Genomic DNA, 19,983 nt, shown 5'->3' on the forward strand with positions numbered 1-19,983 from the left:
TACCAAAATCACATTAAAAACAAAGCAAGCCTATTTACCTAAAGGAATAAAGAAAAAAATATTTTCATTCAATAGCTGACGAGCCTTTGGATTTCTGTTGCCTCAAGAACGTGAAATTTGGTTGGAATTGTCACCTTGCACTGTCCTTTTCCCTGCCCATGGCTGAGGCATGCCTGGATTTTTTTCTTGGATTAAGGAAATGGATCCTAAACAATAACCAAGTTTATCAGTTATTTTCTCAGAAATTATTAAGTTCAAATAAAATTTAAAAGTTTGAGAAAGCTCACTGGATCAAATTTCATTCTCTCTCAATATAGCAAATTTTTTCTTTCAAATTTTTTACATTTAATTTTGCTGGGCTTAAAAGCTTGATACATACATATATAGATACACACATGTATTTATAAATGTATGCAAGTTTTTTTTTCTTTAAGCAAGCACTTCTCTCTGGTATGACATTATCTGGCATGAGACACTGACCAAAAATCCTTAGAGAGCATCTTGCCTTGTTTACATTCTGCCTTCTCCCTCTGAACACCACATGGAGGGCATATGCAACTGTGCCTGCTTAGACCAATGTTGAACTGTCAGGCCACAAAGGCCTCTTCTGGTTTAGACATCTTCAGAGGATGCCAGAGACCCACTTTGAGATGGGTGTGTCAAAGAATCACTAACCAAGTCCAGTAGGCTCAGCTTCTCAATCCAGTCTCGAGAGGAACCATTTCCATTGGCCATGAGTCAAAAAGACACATTAGAAATGCCCAGTGGGAACCCCATGGGAATGTTTCCCTTCTTAACGATGCTCTTGTCTTGGTCCTTCGACAAAGGATACATAGATATGAGTATAAGCAAGGGATAAATGGACACAAAGGAAAAGTCAAGGAACATTCCTTGGGCAAGATGAATCACAAAGCTATCGAAAGCCAAATTCTCTTGTTTGTGCCTCTCTACACAGCTCCCTGGCTGCTGCCCCTCCAAGGGAAACTGCATGGTGGGAGTAAGGAGGAGGTACAACAGAAAACGGGGCTCTCTGGGGGGGGAGGTGCTCCAGGACTCTCCCCTGACCCTGCTTTGTGTTTTCTTCCCAGGATTGAGATGACACTTTACCCCCCCCCCCACCCCCATGGGCCCACCCCAGGGCCAGCTGTGGTTGCACACAGGCTTGTCTATGATTTGGTAATTACCACCCTGAGGAAACCTGATCAACCCATCAATAATAGGAGCTGGGCTTCCCTTTGAGAAGCCACTTTGGTGGATCTACTCACTGAGAGGGGATCTGGAACACCCTGATGGGACAGACTTATGGACTGGCCTCATCTCCAGCAAGTGGTGGGAATGGGCCACTGAGCCTTCTTAGCAGTTGCAGATGAGCCCTTCACTGCCAGTGGCCCAGCTCTGGGCTCTGTCTAGCAGATGTACCTCACTCACCACCTTGATCATGGTTGAGGCATAGAATACAGATGACTCCAAATATAAATAAAACTCATTTGCACCATGAGTCCATTTATCAACACGATGCTGAAATGCTTAAACTTGACTTTCGACCTTTCTCAGGAATCTTCACAGAAATGTGAATATGCCAAACCATCTGCAGTGGTGAACTGACTCTGGAATGGCATGGGAAATGAGCAAAATTCTGAATGAAATACTCAATAAAAGAAGCACTCGACAAAAACAAGACATGAATTTAGACAGCAATAATTTGGAGTTATCACCAATGTCAAGCTGAATCTATATATGTATTCATATATTATATATATCTTTCTTTAGAAATGCAACTTTACAGCTGAATTTTAAAAAGCTAATAGAAAAGTAGAAACTGGTGATTATTTTTACATGTTTCCTCCCTCCCCCAAATGAAGCCCTGTTAGGATGTCGCAATCACAGGAAGATGAGGCTGTAAATTCCTCTATAAGCTCTTTGGTGCTGTGGCTAGGGGGAGGATGTGCCGCCAAGACCCCTACCCCCGACACTTACTCCCTTCCCTCCCTTGATGATAAGACTCTGAACATAGAAGGAACCAAGTCTACGGGTTAAGAAAAACATTCAAGTGGCAATATCGTTCCCCACACTCTGCTGAGCAGAGAGAAAAGAATCGTTCAGTATCCCAACATCTTATATTTGGAGTCCATGGAACCTTCTGAGAGATTCCATGTTGGGGTAGAAAGCCATAAAACAAAATTAAAGGGAAACAATAAAATCAAATAAACGACCCTTTTCCTTTTGTTGCTCAGAGAAAAACAAAATTGATTACCTTTACACAGATCAATGGCGCTATCAGTATTTTAGCCAGGCAAGAGGAGATAACGAACTGAAACAAAAGGGGTGAGAAATCCTCATCTTTGGTATTGTAGCTGTTGAGGTTTCTGTTGCTCTGTTCCGTGTTCTTTTGAAAAACTGCATAGGCACAAATTAAAGACAATCTTCAACTTTAAGATTACTGCGTGAGTTGTCAAATGAAGCAGCAGCCAGGAGGCTTTCCCTAGTCTTGTCTCAACCCTTTCTTTAAAATCTGCTTCCAAAAAATGTCCCAAGAGGTCTGTTTGAACACAGTGTGTCTCACTACTTTTTTTTTTTTTTTTTCTGGCGTGCTTCCTTCTTGGTGGTGGTGGTCTTCCTTGACTTACGTATTTATTTTTTTCATTTTAATGGGACAGCTTGGTTTGTTGCAGAAGTAGGTGCAGAAAAAGTTTCTTTGGTTTCGATTAAGTAATTCATAAAAAAGTCAGTCTCAAGTGTCTGTAAAGGAACATTGCAGCGTTTGGCTTGCTTAGAACACCCCCGGGGTGCATGCCTGGGGCCATTCACTGGTAAATATGCACATTGGGACCTTCGCAATCTCCCAGAGTTCTATGGGCGCTCTTTCTTTGCTGGGGGAGGGTGACAGCCAGGAACCAGAGCTGGCGTGGCAAAGCCCCTCCCTGGGTGGCTTGGCTAACGTCCTTGGCGCAGCCTGTCCGCTCAGCCTGATAATGGCGAGCCAAATGCAAGAGCTGAATGCCGTTCGGAGTTGCAGAGGTTTTCTGATTTCTAAAAGTAATCACAGTATTTTTAGGCTAGAAAATGGCAAGTAATAAGTGTCTTTGGTACGCAGTATTCTGCTTCTTTGGTGTGCTGTGTTTTCTCCAGATTTATTGAGCGGTTTTGCAGGGATGCTTCAACAATGGACGAGACTGAGGACTAGATGACAGGTATGAGTAACGTGTATGGTGGCTTGGTTTTTTTTCTCTTTTTCTTGCTAGAAAACACTGAAAACATCCCTACCAAGGGGATGGATGAGGGGACAACCTAAATCTGAAAGAGTGGGAATGAGTCACATGGTGGCGGTCATATGCACAATAGGAGGGACCAGATGACTAATAACTGAGGATACATAATGATCTAAAAAAATCTAGATCTTTTAAAATGCTGCATTTGCTCCATGTACCGTAACAGTTAAATTGGCCTCCTGAGTGTGTGTCTGCATTATGTACAAACACAGAATTTGTAGCAAACTGCAAAATGTGCTTGAAGCCATATTCCTAACAATTCCATAATGACTTCACAATCGGCGTCTTGAAAATCCAGATGCGGTGAACCCAGAATCGTTCTCGCGTCTCTGTTTGTCTTCCTTGTGCTTGATACTTTGAGCTCAAGTGAACTGATTTGTTTTTTTGACGGATCCAAGACCACATGAGATTTCCAGGAGGTAAGGAAAAGAAAATTGTAAACCGGATCAACCTAAAAGCTCTCTAAACCATTCAATGAAAAGATGCCTGTGTTGGAAAAACAGGTCCTTGGATTTTTTTTTTTTTTTTTTAACTTCCATGTTTAAAATTTGTGCTCAGTAATTATCATTTTGATCTTTTTTTTAATGTTATGGCTGTGAACGTTGGTGTACTGTGGTATGATGGTGCTAAGCACTTGGAAAGCAAATGAGGTCATTCTTGTTGCTAGATTCTTCTCTTATTGTACCATCTTGGGAGCCCAAACTCAGAGTCCATACATCAGTCAAATGCCCACATGACTCATGGGAATTCTGACGGCGAGAGGTTGACAGGACTCAAAGTGGGACTGTTGCCATTTTAAGCAATCCTGAGCTTGGCTGACACCATACCGGAATTAACTCCCTACAGAAAGGCCCCATTTGGATTTCTGGGATGCTTAGCATGATCAGAGGACATTGTCTGGTTCAAAGAGATTACTTTTCAGCTTGCACTTGGAGTCCATAGCCATTAAAAACAAAAAAGAACACCTGGCCTATGATTACAGCTAGAATAGAAGTTTCTTTTCAAGAGAATTGTGCTTTCAAATCACCAGTGAAGGGCCCCAGCTAAGAATCCAGTGTTTCTTTCCTTTGTGTTTTCTTTTGGTATCTGTTGTCCTCACTTGGAGGTGGGTTGTGCCCAACAAGAGTCCTTCCATCACGCTTTGGTACAAGTGCTGGAGGTGGATGAGGAGCCCCCTGTGCTCAGGTCGTCTTGCCACTTCTCCAGGCTGCGGCGCCGGGCGTTCATGAAGAAGTTGCTGACGGTAGTGAGCTCCAGGCCCAGCTGCTGGGAAATGGTGATCTGCATCTCTTTGGATGGGCGCTTGTTCTCCTTGAAGATGGCAAAGAGGGTTCGGCGTTGGAGGTCGGTGAAAACCAAGCGGGATTTCTTCTGAGAATTGTTCCTGTCTTTGTTTGGTTCTTGCTCTTTGCGTTTGCACGCTTGAAGGGAAAGAGAAGAAGGAGAGGAGTCAGTAAAGTGTGAGAACCAACATCCGAAAAGGTGATCCATGGAAAACACTGACAGAGTCGTACAAGGGAATGTAAACCATTAAAATTTATTGTGCAAATTGCCCAGCTGTCAATAACTGGCCTTCCCAGTTCATCTCCTGGTGATGGAAGGCATCCGTTGGTAGGGGGAGGGAGGAAAGAGAAAACAGCAGGGCTGTTTGACACCATGTGATTTTGAACCAACTGCATGCAGTTGTCTTTCTTTCTCTCTCCCTGCCCCCAATACACCCTTAAGATTCTTTATCTCAGAAATCAAGTGCTGAGAAGGGAGTGATGACTCCAGGTCCCCAGGGAGACGTCTGGTTAGGCAGCCCTTCTTTCATATTCACCCTCTAGAATTGTTTACAGCTGAGCTGAAATTACTTTCTGGAGTCAAAACTTAAAAGTGCATAATTTTTCAAAATCAAAGCTTCTAACCATGTGACTCTAAAAATTGTTAACAGAATGAAATTTGAAGTGACAGAATGATGGTATCATCCCAATCAAAATCCTCTTCTTGGAAAAAAAAAAGGGGGGGGAGGGGTAGAGAAAGACTATGAGAGGGATGGTTTAAACCCATTGCCATCGAGTTGATTCCAACTCATAGAGACCCTATAGAACAGAGTAAAACTGCCCCATAGGGTTTCCAAGGCTGTAAATCTTTATGGAAGCAGACTGCCACATCTTTATTTCATGGAGTGGCTGGTGGGTTGGCACTGCCAACATTACAGTTAGCAGCTGAGAGCTTAACCACTGCTTCACCAGGGCTCCTTAAGGGATGGTTAAGTGAATTCTGATTTGGCTGGTTTGAAGTGAAGCCAGTATAGAAGATATGGGGTGAGGGTGGGGGAAGAAGCCCATAGTTATAGTAACAGGGCCTCAGGGTCCTAATGCCCATGAGTAGATGGAGAGTCTTTTTGATTTAGTAGATGTGTATATCTACACCTGAACTGACATATGCAGCCAGAGCATTAATTTATGTGTTACTGTCTCTGCCTGGGAATCCCTGGGTAGTGCAAAAGGTTAATATGCTTGGCTGTTAACTGAAAGGTTGGAGGTTCGAGTCCACCCAGAGGTGCCTTGGAAGAAAGTTCAGGTGATCTACATCTGAAAAATCAGCCATTGAAAACCCAATGGAGCACAGTTCTACGCTGATACGTATGGGGTTGCCATGAGTAGGGGTCACCCTGACAGGAGCTAGCTGGGAGAGCTTAAGTGGTTGACTTGAGGTCACATTCCAAGTTTGCTGTAGACGTGAGGAGAGAATCCAGTTCTCCAGGCCCCCTCCCCATTCTCTTTCCTCTATACGAATGGTACCCACACCCAACTGCACATCAGAGGGGGACTCTTTACAGCGTAGTCCTGGGGCTCCATTCCTAGCGATTTTGATTTTCAACACGTCGGGTGTGGATCTGGAATCTGTGCTTTTCAAAACCTCCTCAGGCCACTCTGATCTGGGCAACCACTGTGCCTGGCCACATTGCCACTTCTCGTCCCAGGTGACCATGCCTGCCCCAACCTCCTGAGTGGTCCGGGTGCCAAACCTTCATCTGGAGGATTCTGAATGAATAATGCTCTGTGATAACCTCCTGAGAACTAAATCTAGGCAAACATCTTCAAACATTGGCTGAAGTTCTCTGTCAATTCAGGTTCCTTTAGATTAACCATTTAAACCAAAAGAAATAAATAAAAATCAAACTCATTGCCATGGAGTCAATTCGATTCATAGAGACCTTATAGGACTGAACAGAACTGCCCCATAGAGTTTCTAAGGCTGAAATATTTATGGAAGCACACTGCCACGTCTTTTTCCTGTGGAGCAGCTCGTGGATTCAAACCACTGACCTTTCCCTTTCAGTTAGCAGTCGAGTGCTTAACCACTGCACCATCAAGGCTCCATACACTCATTGCAGTTGAGTTGATTCTGACTTACAGCGATCCTATAGGACAGAGTAGAACTGCTCCATAGGGTTTCCAAGGAGCACCTGGTGGCTTCAAACTGCTGCCCTTCAGGTTAACTACTAAGCCACCAGATTTCCCCAAGTCTCCATACAGCCCTCAATTTTCATACCAATATTGATTATTCATCAGATAATCCTATATTTGTGCTTTCAAGAGAGAGTTTTGACAGTGTGTTGGTACAAGTTCATGTTGGCTTCTCAGGTGTATTTGTGAACACACACACACACACATACATACATGTTGTTGTTGTGTGCTGTTGAGTCAATTCTGACTCATAGTGACCCTACAGGACAGAGTAGACCTGCCTCATAGGATTTCCAAGGATGTAATCTTTATGGAGTAGCCCTGGCAGTACAGCGGTTAAGAGCTACAGCTGCTAACCAAAAGGTCGGTAGTTCAAATTCACCAGTTGCTCCTTGGAAACCCCATAGGGGCAGTTCTACTCTGTCCTATAGGGTAGCTATGAGTTGCAGTTGACTAGACAGCAATGGGCTTGTTTTTTTAATCTTTACCAAAGTACCCTGTCCCATATTTCTTCCACCGGGCAGCTGGTGAATTTGAATCACTTCCCTTTTGGTTAGCAGTCAAGCACTTTAACCACTGTGCCACCAGGGCTCCATCCACACATACATACACACATATACATGTTTATGAGAAAAATGTTAAAAACTTAATGTTCACCAAACCGCAGAGAAAGAACAGATCAAAACATCCTGTATATGCCTTCCCAATAGCTTTCCAAAGGAACCAGATTCCACACCAGCAATTCAAAGCTGTGGCCTATCGTCTGTGAATGTATGGCAAGTCCAAGAGCCCAGAATAATGAAGCAGCAGGTACATAACCTTCCCACAGTCCTTTAAAGTTGCCACCCCACAATTTTTTCTCCCAAAAGCAGTTGGCCAGGAGCTGAAGATAAAAACAAGAGGTGGAACACTTGCTTTGAAAGTCTGAGCAAAGGTAGACAGACTGAATGATGTTCTGGAAGCTGGTATACGGTTGTGAGCTTCACAATTTCTCAGAACCAAGGCATGGGCACAATCAGGGTATGAATCATTTTTGTGTTGTTAAAATATTAAACTCTATATTCAAATATGTACCCATTTCTGAGAAAATGCCAAGTGGCTCCCTACCCCAGGAATGTTTGTTAGAAACCCAACAAGACAGCAGGTGACATCAGTGGTGGTGCTGGTCAACCTCCCCAGTGTTTCAAGCTCCTCAAGGTTAATCAGACCTTTGGAAGTTTAGCCTAGTCTCCTTAAGATCACTTGGATCTGTCTCTTCTCCCTCTTCCAGGAGAAAAGCAGGGAAGGTTGATGTGTGTATTGTGTGACAGCGAGGTGGGGGTGTGGGTGCGGAAAGTCCTCATGGCCATTCTTGGCCACCCTTCCTCTCAAGAAGTGATTCCAATATGGGGGCAATGTGCGGGCCTGACAGCTTATTTCTCTATCAAAGGCCAAAGGAAATTATATGCTTACCCACAACAGGGCAACCCAGGCTACAGGGCCTATTTTTTTTTTTGACAGGAATAATACCAACTTGGATTAGTAATGTTGGTTATCTCCTGTGGCCCAGGACCTGGGACTGGCAGAAATACATAGTCACAAGTATCTGTGATTAATAACAAAAGTGACGATTATTGCCTAAGAAATGCAGGCTCCTCAGTAGACAAATTTTTCAAATCACTGGGCTCTCAGGGTGAACTAACAAGAGAGGAAGCTCTGGTCCAAGCGTAATCCCTCTCTGAGATCTTGAGAACCCACTTTGTCTTGTCCCTGCCACTGCATCTGTCGCCCACGGACGGTCAGACTCAGGACGAAGAAAGTGCATCTCCAGGATGGAGTCTGATGGACTCAAACAAGCCGGCAACCCAGAGAATGATGCAGGACTGAGCAACGTTTCATGGTTGCCATGACTCAGGGGAGACCTGATGGCACACATCTATCTATCTATCCATCTGTCTGTCTACCTATCATCTGTCTAAGGAGCCCTGGTGGTGCAACACATAAACACTCGGCTGCTAACTGAAAGGCTGGTGGTTTGAAGTCACTCAGAGGCTCTGCAGGAGAAAGACCTGGTAATTGGCTTCTGTGAAGATTACCGCTTCTAAAACCCCACGGGATGGTTCTACTCTGTCACATGGGGTCGCTATGAGTCGACAATTGACTCGACAGCACCTGTCAACAACAACATCTATCTAGCTATCGTGCGATATTTCCCTGTAGCTGATCTTTCCTAACCAGCAGAAGAAAGAACATTCTCCACAACTGATCCCTTCCCCATGCCTCTGCAGCCCCCAGCTCTCTACACAGGTGAAGTCTAATTTGCCTTGAAAGGAGCTGGCTGGCCATGCCCTTTGCCCCTGGAGGCAGCTTTGGTGGCTCCCGGTCACTTCCAGGAATTCAGCCGCCCTTGGAAGCCAGACACTGGGCTTCCTGGGCTGTAGCTTTGTCCAGCACAGACCACAGCAGATGCGTGGGCAGAGACGTGCTATGTCTTCTCTCCATGCCTCTGGCTGGGATGTGGAGGCTTTCGAGACAAAGTTTATAAAGCCAGTAATGAATCATATCAGGACAAGATTAAAAAGGAGGTGGGACAGAGTACAAGAGACTGGAGAAAAAGACTAAGGAGGCCGCAGACGGCAAAGCTTCATCTGTTGCTTCCATTGCTCTCTTCCTTTGGGAGGGGACTGGGTGCTGACCGGCAAGGTCATTAAGCCGCAGTTTCCCTGACAGAGAAGCCTGACTTTCACCCACCGTTAATCTTCCTTCTGGTGACAAAGGTCTTGTGATATTTGCATGCTAAGGGGCACAAGACTGTTGGAAGCTAGGGCCTCTGTGCCAGGGGAGGGTGACGAGGGAGAAGCCAGGAGAGAGGGTGGCAGGCACCAAGGTTGCCATCAGCCAAGCTGCCAGCCCTTTGCATTTTCCTGGGAGGCTACACGTGGACCCAGGCTGGAGGGACCTCATGTGTGTGAGTTGTTTAGTGTGTATGCGAGAGTAAGTGTATGCGTGGTGTAGGGGGGTGTATGTGTGTGGTGGAAGTGTGTGTCTGTGGTAAACGTGTGTGGTGGAGGTGTGTATGAATGTTGTTTGGTGTGTGTTGTCTGGTATGTGTGAGAGTGTGTGTGTGTGGTGGAGCTGTGTGAATGTGTGTTGTTTGGTGTGTGTGTGAGAGTAAGTATATGTGTGGTGTAGGAGTGTGTGTGTGGTAAACGTGAGTGTGTAGTGGAGGTATGTGAATGTGTGTTGTTTGGTGTGTGTGGGAGTGTGTGTGGTGGAAGAGTGTGTGTGTGTGTAGGTGTGTAGGGCAAGGGGACAGCATCTCCTTGGGTCTGTGAAGCAGATACAAGCCAGAAGTCATCCCCAAAACCCACCTCACCTTGACCCCTGGCTCCACAAGCGCAATTGGTTTAGCTCTTCAAGGCACTTCAACAACTCAATCCTTATCACAGAGTTACAGAACTTTAGAGTTCTTGTCTGGTCTGGGCTGTCAGTTTATATGTGGGGAACCAGAAGCCCCAAGAGGGGAAGAGACCTTCCACGGGGCATAGTCAGGCAGCCAGACCATCAGAAGGATGCCAAGATCTGGACCCCTGCCAGAACTTTCTCCTACAACATCTTGGGGAGGAAAGAGGGGCAGAGGTGTTGATTCCCACTTTACAATTGGGGAAGGTGCAGTGACTTGTTTAGCATGACACAACTAGCATTGGAGCCTGAACTTGGACCTGGAAACCCAGCCCACCTCCCCAGGTCCTGGGGGAGCCTGTGAAGCAAGGGTGACCTGACATTGGGTCAGACCTTCAGTCCTACCTGTTCTGGAGCCGAAACTCCCCACACGACTTGGATTTTGACCCATGAATTCAGAACTGCCTTGAACAATCTTTCATGTATTTGGGTGAAACTTCCCATTTGTTTTTGGAAAATTCAGCCTGATAATTTGGCACAGAATCATTAGAAGGGTCCTTTGGGTTCCCATGGCCATTCTCTATAGACCTTATTTGCAGTTTTTTGTTTTTGTTTTTGTTTTTTGGCAACTAATGGAGGTAGAAGACTAAAATGGATAAGGGCGAGGAAGTTTCCCACCATACCTAAGTTCAAAGCCCAGCTCTGCCATTGACTCACTGTGAACTTGGCACTTGGCACCTTGGAATTTGCCTCTGTGGGACTCCATTTTCCTGGTGGTGGCTGGACCAGAAATGATCACCCAGGTCCTTTCCAACTGTGTGATCAATTGACTTTCCATGGTCCTCTCGCCCTGCCTGGTACAATTTTACTTATTTTTCCAAACCAAAGATAAATACTGTCTTTCTCAGTGACACCTTCTCTCCTCTTTCCTCCACCAGTCGGAACAACCATGGGAACTGTAGGCTGTTGTTATACGCAACCCGTTCTGTTTCTGAAGTCCCATACTGGGCAAATATCTTTTCTGGGATATTTACCCCGTCTACCAAGAAGCCCTGGTGGTGCAACAGTTAAGTGTTTGGCTGCTAACCAAAAGGTTGGCTATTGAAACCCAACCAGCAGCTCTGCAGGAGAAAGGCCTGGCAATCTGCTTCCGTAAAGACTACAGTCAAGAAAATCCTATGGAGCAGCTCTACTCTCCCACATGGGGTTGCTATGAGTCTGAGTCAACTCGCCAACACCCAGCAACAACCACTACCACCCCATCTACATAGTCTACTACGGAATCAGGAGCTCCTCTCCCCTCCCAACAATGGCCTCAAACATACCAACAGTCGTGAAGATGGTACAGGACCAGGCAATGTTTGCTTCTGTTATACATAAGATTGCCATGAGTCAGAGCCACTCACCAGAAACTAACAACTTCTCTCCCAGACTGTAGACTCCAGGGTCTGCGAAAGGGTATCTATAATCTTGAGGTCCTGCCTCTTGCCTAGCAGAGGTCCCAGTAGGTGCTCATGATGTATGTGTGGAGGAAGACAGCCTGAAGAGGCATCAAGTGCAAGTTCACAGCAGGGCACGTGTAGTCTGATTTGCTCTACTGGCCTCCGTTGGTTTGTCCTCTTGATTTTTAAACTCTTTTCTGTTTCCTCTCAACTCTCACTTGCTATTTCTTTTTCATGAGCTTTCTGGCCCATCCCTGTCTTCCCAGAATCCATCTGTCCTTTTCCCTCCTCCACTCCTACCTCTTGCTACTCCTGCTTTTGCACACCCCCACTTCCCCCTAGCACACACACAGCCAACATCACTTCCTGTGTAGGTGGGGTCAGCACGGAGTCCTGCTGGCTGGATTCTGGCTTTCCTTCTACCCCTCCTCCCAAACCACAAGCATCTGGGCCAAGAGAGGTCTTTGCAGAGATCCTAGGGAAGGTGGTGGGGCTGAGTGCCTGGGCAGGAGGGGAATCCTGGCTCCACAAACAAATGCAACGTCAGCAGAAGATGCTCAGTGTGGGCAAGGAGCAGCCATCAGGAAATCCTGCAGAAGCACGGCTCTTATGTGTAGGCAGAAAAAGATTTATTCTGGAGTGGTTTCTGAGACCCCTGGAAGGCCTGCTTCCCCCACCCTCACATCCTCCAGCCTACCGGATGATGTTGAAGGTGCCCTGATTTAGTTTCATCCAGTTGGTTGAAGGCTTAACCCTCAGCTAGACTGAAACAGGGTGACCACTGGTGTCTCTGTGGCAGAATTCTCATGCTGCATGCAGGAAACCTTGCGCAGCCACCATACATCTTTCAGCGGAGGTCGGCCTGTAGTTATGATGCTGGACAGGTGTCAGCGGATGTTCCAGACTCAGACTAGGAAGAAAGGGCTGGTGACCTACTTCCAAAAACCAGCTAGTTAAAATCCTACGGACTATAACAGTCCAATCCAGAACCGATCGTGTAGATAGCCCAGGACTGGGCAGCATTTTGTTCCGTTGTGCACGGGGCCACCATGAAGGCAGCTAACAATAATAACTGCTCCTCCAGCCCCTTGGGAGAGGGGTCATTTTAAACTCTCCTCAGTCATTGAACCTCTTAGTAGGGTGAGAAGGAGGCTCCCAGAGCAGGCTTTGAGAGGAAGGAAGGAATGAGGGAGCCAAGGCTTAGAGGAAGCAGGTGCCACAAAGGGGCAAAGAGGCCCCATAGAAGACGGTGGCAGATTGGTTGCAAAAATGGCTCCAATTATTCCCTTTGCAACCCACCCTTTGCAGTGTGACTCTGCAGCCCCTCCCAGGAAGAGGTGGAGGTTATTCACCTTCTTGGATCTGGGCTGGCCTTAGGACTTGTTTTGACTGTGTGGTGGAAGTGGCAATGTGACAGTGCTGAGCCCAGGCCTCAAGAAGCTGTGTGCTTGGTTCTCTCTCAGAACCCCACCCAGCATCACATGAACAAACTCAAGCCAATCTGCTGGAGGAGATGGGCCATTCTAGCCATAACCATCCTGGATCAGCCGGCCCTAGGAATTCAGCTGACTGCAGATGTGCCAGAAAGCCCAGCCGAGATCAGCCGAGCTTAGGCTGGATCAGCAAAACTGCTCAGCCAACCCACAACTCCTGAGCAAAAATAAATGTTTGTTTTATGCCACCAGTTTTGTGGTTTTGTGTTACACAGCATTATTGTGGGCATAGATGCTGATATAGAAGCCAAGAACAACCTTCGCCTTCCTGACTAGGCAGTGAGTCAAATGTAGGGTAAGAAGCATAAGCTTGAAATCAGATAGACCTGGTTTCAAATTCCACCATAACCACTTATCAGCTGCATGACTTTGGGCCTCAGTTTCCTCATCTACAAAATAGGGATACAAATGCCTACCACTCCAGGATGTCCAGAGGCTAGCTGAGACACTTGGCACATAGTAAGCTCTCAATGAATGTGAATATACTTTTTTCCTTCATAAGGAAAGAAGAAGGCACAAAAGGAGGTGTGGTTAAGAATTCATAACCTGAAATGATTTTTCAAGCTCTACTTAACTGTAGATGAACTGCCCAGAGTGCTAAAGGTAAATAATAGGTTAAAGATTTTTGTTTTCCTTGTAAAGTTGTCTTATAGACAATTCCCAGCCTCATGGAAGAGGTAAGACTGTGATGCATTTTTACACATGTGTCAGAGATCCTAATAGGTTTTGGACCACTGGTGTTTGCTAACATCACTAATTTATGTCCAAATACATTCTACATATGATGGGTATTAAACCTAATGATGGGTATTGTTAGCCCATTATAAATAATGCAGAAGTGTTCTATTCTCCTTGCATTCAGTAAATACTTTCCCTGAATAGTTCAATGTGATCTTGCCAGGGCATCGGGAGGGGGTGGGGCAGGAAATCTTCCAAGCTGAGCATTTGTCAGACAGACGTTTAACCTCTAAGTATATGGTTTGAAAAATAAGCCTCTAGAAGAAGCATCTTCATTTTTCAACTGGAGAGCCCAAAGCTGCCCCTCTGACAAGGGCTTGTACAAAGCGGGGAGAGTGATCCTCTCTGGGAAGGAACACAAGGGCTGGGGCTGTGTTGGGAAAACCAGCCGAGGCAAAGTCAGTTCATATTTGTGCCTTCTTCCTTGTTCCCTGAGAAACCGATGCTGTTTCTGAGGTGAGAGGAAGGGAAATAAACTCTTTGCTTCCGCTGAAGAAATGGCATGTTGGTACTGATGGAATAATAAGCCTGTGGGAGAGGAGAGGGAATCTCTGGTTGGTGCAAATGGTTATGCCCTTGGCTGCTAACTGAAAGGGTGGTGATTTAAGTCCACCCAGGGGGCCTCAGAAGAAAGGTCTGGCAATCTACTTCTGAAAAATCAATCATTGACAACCCTATGGAGCACAGTTCTACTCTGACACACATGAAGCCACCATGAGTTGGAATCAACTTGACAGCATCTGGTTGGGCTTGGGAGAGGAGATGAGGTTCAGGAAACCATCCGTTCTCTAGAACCGATTTGCCTATTCAAGAGCCTTAAAATAAGAATACTATGATCCCTTGCATTCAAACAAAGAAGAAGAAAATGGCAGAGTTTCAGGCTGATAGCACATATATAGCGTTCAGTAAGCCGTTTAATGCAGGCAAACCATAGCGAGGCAGGCTTCCTGGGGCCAGCAAAGGGACAAGTACTGGCATACTGCTACAGAGGGATAGGGGAGCTGAAATGCAAGACTTGGGGCTCAAGCTCTAAGCATTTCTATTGGCCACCAAGGGTCTGGGGGCACAGATCACCTCACCTGGGAAGAGTGAATGCTTAATGGTGGGGGAAGGCATTTCAAGCGGCAGACTTTTCAACTCATTTCAATATTTTGTGCTCCCTAAGTTATCAGTCAGATGCCTTATGGTATTCCCTTTTTCTCTGTGATTTCTGACCTTATCACTGAGGCCATCTTGGCCCAGATAACTGTGGAGCCAGTGCCATCAACTTGGCCCACAGAGGTCTAAACTCTAACTTTGCCCTCATTTCCCCAAACATCCCCGGCCTGAGTCAGACAGGAAGCTTAATGGCTTCGACTCAAGGTTGAGAGCTGACTTTGCTCAGAAACTCGGTCTTCATGGACCTGATACCAACCACTCAGCAGGGGAGCCTGTGACACCTGGACCAACATCCATTTGAGAGGCCAAGGGCAGAGACAGGGAGGATATGCCTTGCAAATGGATTTGGAGCCATTATTGGTCATTGGTTTTTTTCTCCCTTTTTCTGCTCACTTCTAATTGCTAGTGTAGGCATTGCCTTGGCAAGGAAAACCTCCAAACCATTTGGCAAATGATCCTGGACAGCCAAGGTACTCTGGGGTGAAATAGCTGCATGCCAGTTGAAGCACTACTGCTCCGGATTAGAGTAAGGGTCATGGGCAGTGGGGTGGGGAGCAGGGAGGAAGAGAACGGAGAAAGCAGGGAATCCACCCATGTGAGCAGGTGCACACACCCTTCATTCTGGAGCCTCTAGAATATTGGGGTCATGTCCCTAAACTCCATGATGCCAGGAGCCCCAGGAGGCTCAGTGCTCTCCTTGATGCCAGAGCCATGCAGGAATGTTACCCCAGCTTGGCCTTGGGCTTCACTTCTGACATTGGGCAAAATTTTTACCATGTGGGTGTTTCCTCCAGGACCCTCTTCCTCTTGTTTGGAAAACATGAAGGATGGCCTGGCTTTCACTTGGTTTTTGGAAAGGGGAGAAGCAAGTTGGCCATGAAAAGTGTTACAAGTCCCCAATGTCTATTTATTGTTAAATGAGAGGCAGACAGCAGAGTGACCATTCTCAGTTCCTGTGGCTCAATGACATCCCCTGAAGAAACAAATTTTATTTTCTGTCTCTATTTTTACTTTCAATACAAAGTCACTGAAGGTGACTCAGGGAATGGGGTTGCTTGGGTGTCGGGCAACTTGCTTACTGAGATGTGGGGCCTGACCAAGGTCCAGGGTGGTCCCAGAGGGTGAGATTCCAGAGAAGGGCAGCCAGAGACCCTGCCCACATGCAGGCTCCAGCTGCTCCTCTCCCGGCAGGTCTGCCCTTACATGTCATGTGGGGATGTACCTTCTGCCTCAGCTTCCCTTTCACCAGAGACTCTAAAAGCAAAAGTAGGAGCCCCAAATAGTACATCCAGGCCAGCGGGCAAAGCCATGGAGTCATAGAACAGCAGGACTTTAGCAAGGAGGTTGTCTAATCCCCTGTTTTAGCGATAAGGAGCCTGAGGCTCCTGGACGTGACAAGATTTGCTCAACACAGATCATAGCTAGTCAGTGACAGAATTCTGAGAAGCCAGATCCTCTCACTTCCACTTCAGCGGAGCATTTTTTTTTTTTTTCCCCCACTTACCCATTAGGACAAATCATTTGGGACACTCAGCCTTCGAAATCACAATTTCTGGTCATCTCATCCACCTCTGAGGAAGCCTGGCAAACAGAGGTCTCTAGCTCCCTGGGTGGTACAAATGGTTAAGCCCTCGACTACTAGCTGAAAGGTTGGTGGTTTGAATCCACCCAAAGGCACCTTGGAAGAAAGGCCTAATGATCTTCTTCCAAAAGATTGCAGACTTTAAAACCCTATGGAGCAGTTCTACTCCGCACACTTGGGGTTGCCATAGTTGGAGTCAGCTTGATAGCAACTTACAACACCACCAATAGCTGCACTGTGTAACTGCGTTCCTCAAAACCATCCAGGAAGCCATGAACTGCTAAAAGATGTATGTAGTTCTAGATAGAAACATTTGGCTTAAAATGGCTAGGAAAGGCTGACGCAACCTTTTCCTAACTTCTCAATGGAATAATTTCAAAGACTCACCACTCTAAAAACCAGGACTACAGCCAACCTGTTTGGGGGCATTAGTGAGGAACTTTCACCTACACACAAGGTCAATGGAACTGGATTGAAAAAATAATACCTGAGACCACCCCAACTGCTCAAGCATTCAAATTAAGCAGCTACTGGTAAACTTGGTGGGTGCTGCCTTTGAAACAGCCAGAATGCTGTCCACTTCCCTCCACCTACCGACTGAGAACTGCAACTCTCAGAAAACAACTGGGCAATGACATTGTGGGTGGAGGAGGGAAACCAGTGGTGGCACTAACATGGTAGGAGGTATATGTAGTTGCCAGAGTGCTGTAGGTGAGCACAGGGACAAGAAGAGGCCTTGCTACGCAGTACACTGGGGTTGGTGGATTTGCACATCCTCCATTGGCTCAGCTGGTCAGTGACCCAGGAATCGATCCCATTGCCATTGAGTTGATCCTGGCACATAGCGACACTCTAAGACAGAGTAGAACTACCCCATAGGGTTTCCAAGGCTATAATCTTTACAGAAGCAAACTGCCACATCTTTCTCCTGAGGAGCGGCTGGTAGGTTCAAGTTGACAACCTTTTTGGTTAGCAGCCAAGGGCTTAACCATTGCACCACCAGGATCCCTCAGGAGTGGATGGAGATGAATCCATGTAGATCCAGCAGGAACAAATCATGAGAAAGCTGATTAGACAGAAGAAGCTGGGTTAGGTAGACCAGTTGGCAATTTAATGCAGGTCTGAGAGGGTGAGGACACCATACTATACCCAGGGGGAAGGTCACGGACAAAACATGCTTTCTTCCTATCGACACATCAGGCCTGATGGGTCTCTTCTCATTTGAAGAAAGGATAAACAGTAAAAAAAAAGAGTCAGATGGAAAAGATATTGCAAAACAGAAAAAGAGGTCATCGCTTGATAGTCAGGAAATTCATCTGAAAATGATATCTTACAGAAACTTAAAGGAAATTTTAGTGAGTTATTTGGTATCTCAATGTGGTGCAAAATGAGACGGCGCCTATGAAACAGCAACAGAAACTGATTAAGAAGAAAACAGACAGAAATGTATGAATAATAGTATGCAATGAAAAAGCAGATGAGTAAGATATCAAATTTGCAGGATGATGAGAAATACAGTAGTAGCCATTGAAGGAAATTATGAGTAAAACTGACCCTGTGGTTACAATGCTAGAATTTTACACAATTTAGGAGGTCTTTCTTGTAGGAAGGCATCTCGGCTATTTAATGACTCAAAAAGTATACTTACGTTTTCTTTATGAAAAGAAAAATAACTTGAAGATATACTCCAGCCTACTCAGAGTTAAATAAAAATTAAAGATTCAAAAATGTGACATCTTAAAAAACTATCAGTCAACAGTTCTTTGTAGCTATAAATACCCCTGAACTCATCACAAACATCCCAAGGAATGTCATTACATTAATAGCACCTCTTTAAAAGCCTACACTAACGAAGGGAGGTCAAAGGGTCGGTGTCTTTTTTTACAACAGCATCTCAATGATGTTTAAAAACAAATAATTTCAATATTAATTTTTCCCCCATTGTTATGGATTGAGTTATGTCCCCCAAAAATATGTCTTGCAAATCCTAACCTCTATGCCTGTGGTTATAACCCCATTTGGGAACGGGTTGTCTTTGTTATGTTAATGACGCAGAGTGTATCTTGAATCAATCTCTTTTGAGATATAAAAGAGATTAAACAAGTTAGCAGGAGCAGAGATGGGGGAGGAGAAATGCCAAACCACATGAAGATCACCCAGGAGCAGAAATTCAGAAGAGACAAGGACTTTTCTCCAGAGCTGACAGAGAAAAAAAGCCTTTCCCTAGAGCCAGCACCCTGAATTCAGACTTCTAGTCTCCTAAACTGGAAGAAAATAAGCTTCTGTTTGTTAAAGCCACCCACTTGTGGTATTTCTGCAGAGTGGTACTAGATAGCTAAGACAGAATTTGGCACCTAGAAGTGGGAGTGCTGCTCTAACGGATACCTAAAACTGTGGAAGTGGTTTTGGAATTGGGTAATGGTTAGAGTCTAGAAGAATTTTAAGGTAGCTACTAGTAAAAGCCTAGATTGCCTTGAAAAGACTCTTGGTAGAAATAGACATCAAAGGCAATTTCTGAGGTCTCAGAAGGAAGCGGGGAGAGTTACAGAGAAAGACTCTGTCATCTTAGAGAATACATACAGTGCCAGCGACAGATTGTTGCTAGTAATGTGGATACTAAATGTGCTTCTGGTAAGGCTTTAAAAAGGAAATGATGAACGTGTGATTGGACAATGGAGGAAGGGCAATGCTTTCTATGCAGTGGCAAAGAACTTGTCTGAATTGTGTTCAAATGTTTGGTGGAAGGTAGAACTTGCAAGTGATGAACTTGAATATTTGGCTAATGAGATTTCTAGGCAAGATCTTAAAAGGGCCGCATGGTTTCTCTTTACTGCTTACAGTAAAATGTGAGAGGAAAGAGACGGACTTAAAAATGAACTGTGCAAAATGAAAACAGAACTTAAAAATTTGGAAAATTCTATTTACGAACTAAGGACCCGTGTCCTAGAATGTTCAACCAAGCACGTGGCTACACAATCTTTTGTTAAAGAGATGAAGCCTACGCCTGATGGATCTAACCATCTATGACAGCAGAAAACCCATCAGCTTAGACTGAAGGAGACAGAGAAAGAGTGAAAGGAAAGAACACTGTCTGCCGCCTGGAATCCCCCAAGAAAAGGACCATCCCAGGACCAGCATGGAGATCAGCAGAACTGTTGGAAGGAGCACAGAAGCAGGGCTTTCAAAGTTTCAAAGGGTAGGGCACGGTCTCCTGGATCTCAAAGGGTGGGGCCATAGACTCCTAGGTTTCAAAGAGTAGGATCTTCACCAACTGGGTTCTGTGTTGCCATATGGCTGCTGTTAAGGTGTGCCAGGGAGGTGGGGTCATTGCCCAAAGCTGAGGGGGTAGGGCTGCCATGCCCAAGGGGCAGAGGAATGGGTCCTGCAGCTGTCAAGGGGGTACAACAGCCAGTCAGATGGACTAGGAGAATGGGGCTGCCTAAACCTGGGGGAGCAGAGTTGCCA

The 19,983-nt window shown here is 45.6% G+C and overlaps 1 protein-coding gene across 1 annotated transcript in view; it reads right to left on the minus strand.

Moving 5' to 3' along the window:
- Window positions 1-2,997: 2,997 nt before the first annotated feature.
- Window positions 2,998-19,983, minus strand: part of ONECUT2 (one cut homeobox 2) — a 46,570-nt gene continuing 29,584 nt past the window's right edge. Inside the window, exon 2 of the mRNA XM_010587099.3 lies at window positions 2,998-4,690. Coding sequence (XP_010585401.2) covers window positions 4,404-4,690 — 287 coding nt within the window. The 3' untranslated portion in view covers window positions 2,998-4,403. The remainder of the gene's footprint in view (window positions 4,691-19,983) is intronic.

The sequence above is a fragment of the Loxodonta africana genome, chromosome 11 (assembly GCF_030014295.1).
Source record: "Loxodonta africana isolate mLoxAfr1 chromosome 11, mLoxAfr1.hap2, whole genome shotgun sequence".
NCBI lineage: Eukaryota > Metazoa > Chordata > Mammalia > Proboscidea > Elephantidae > Loxodonta > Loxodonta africana.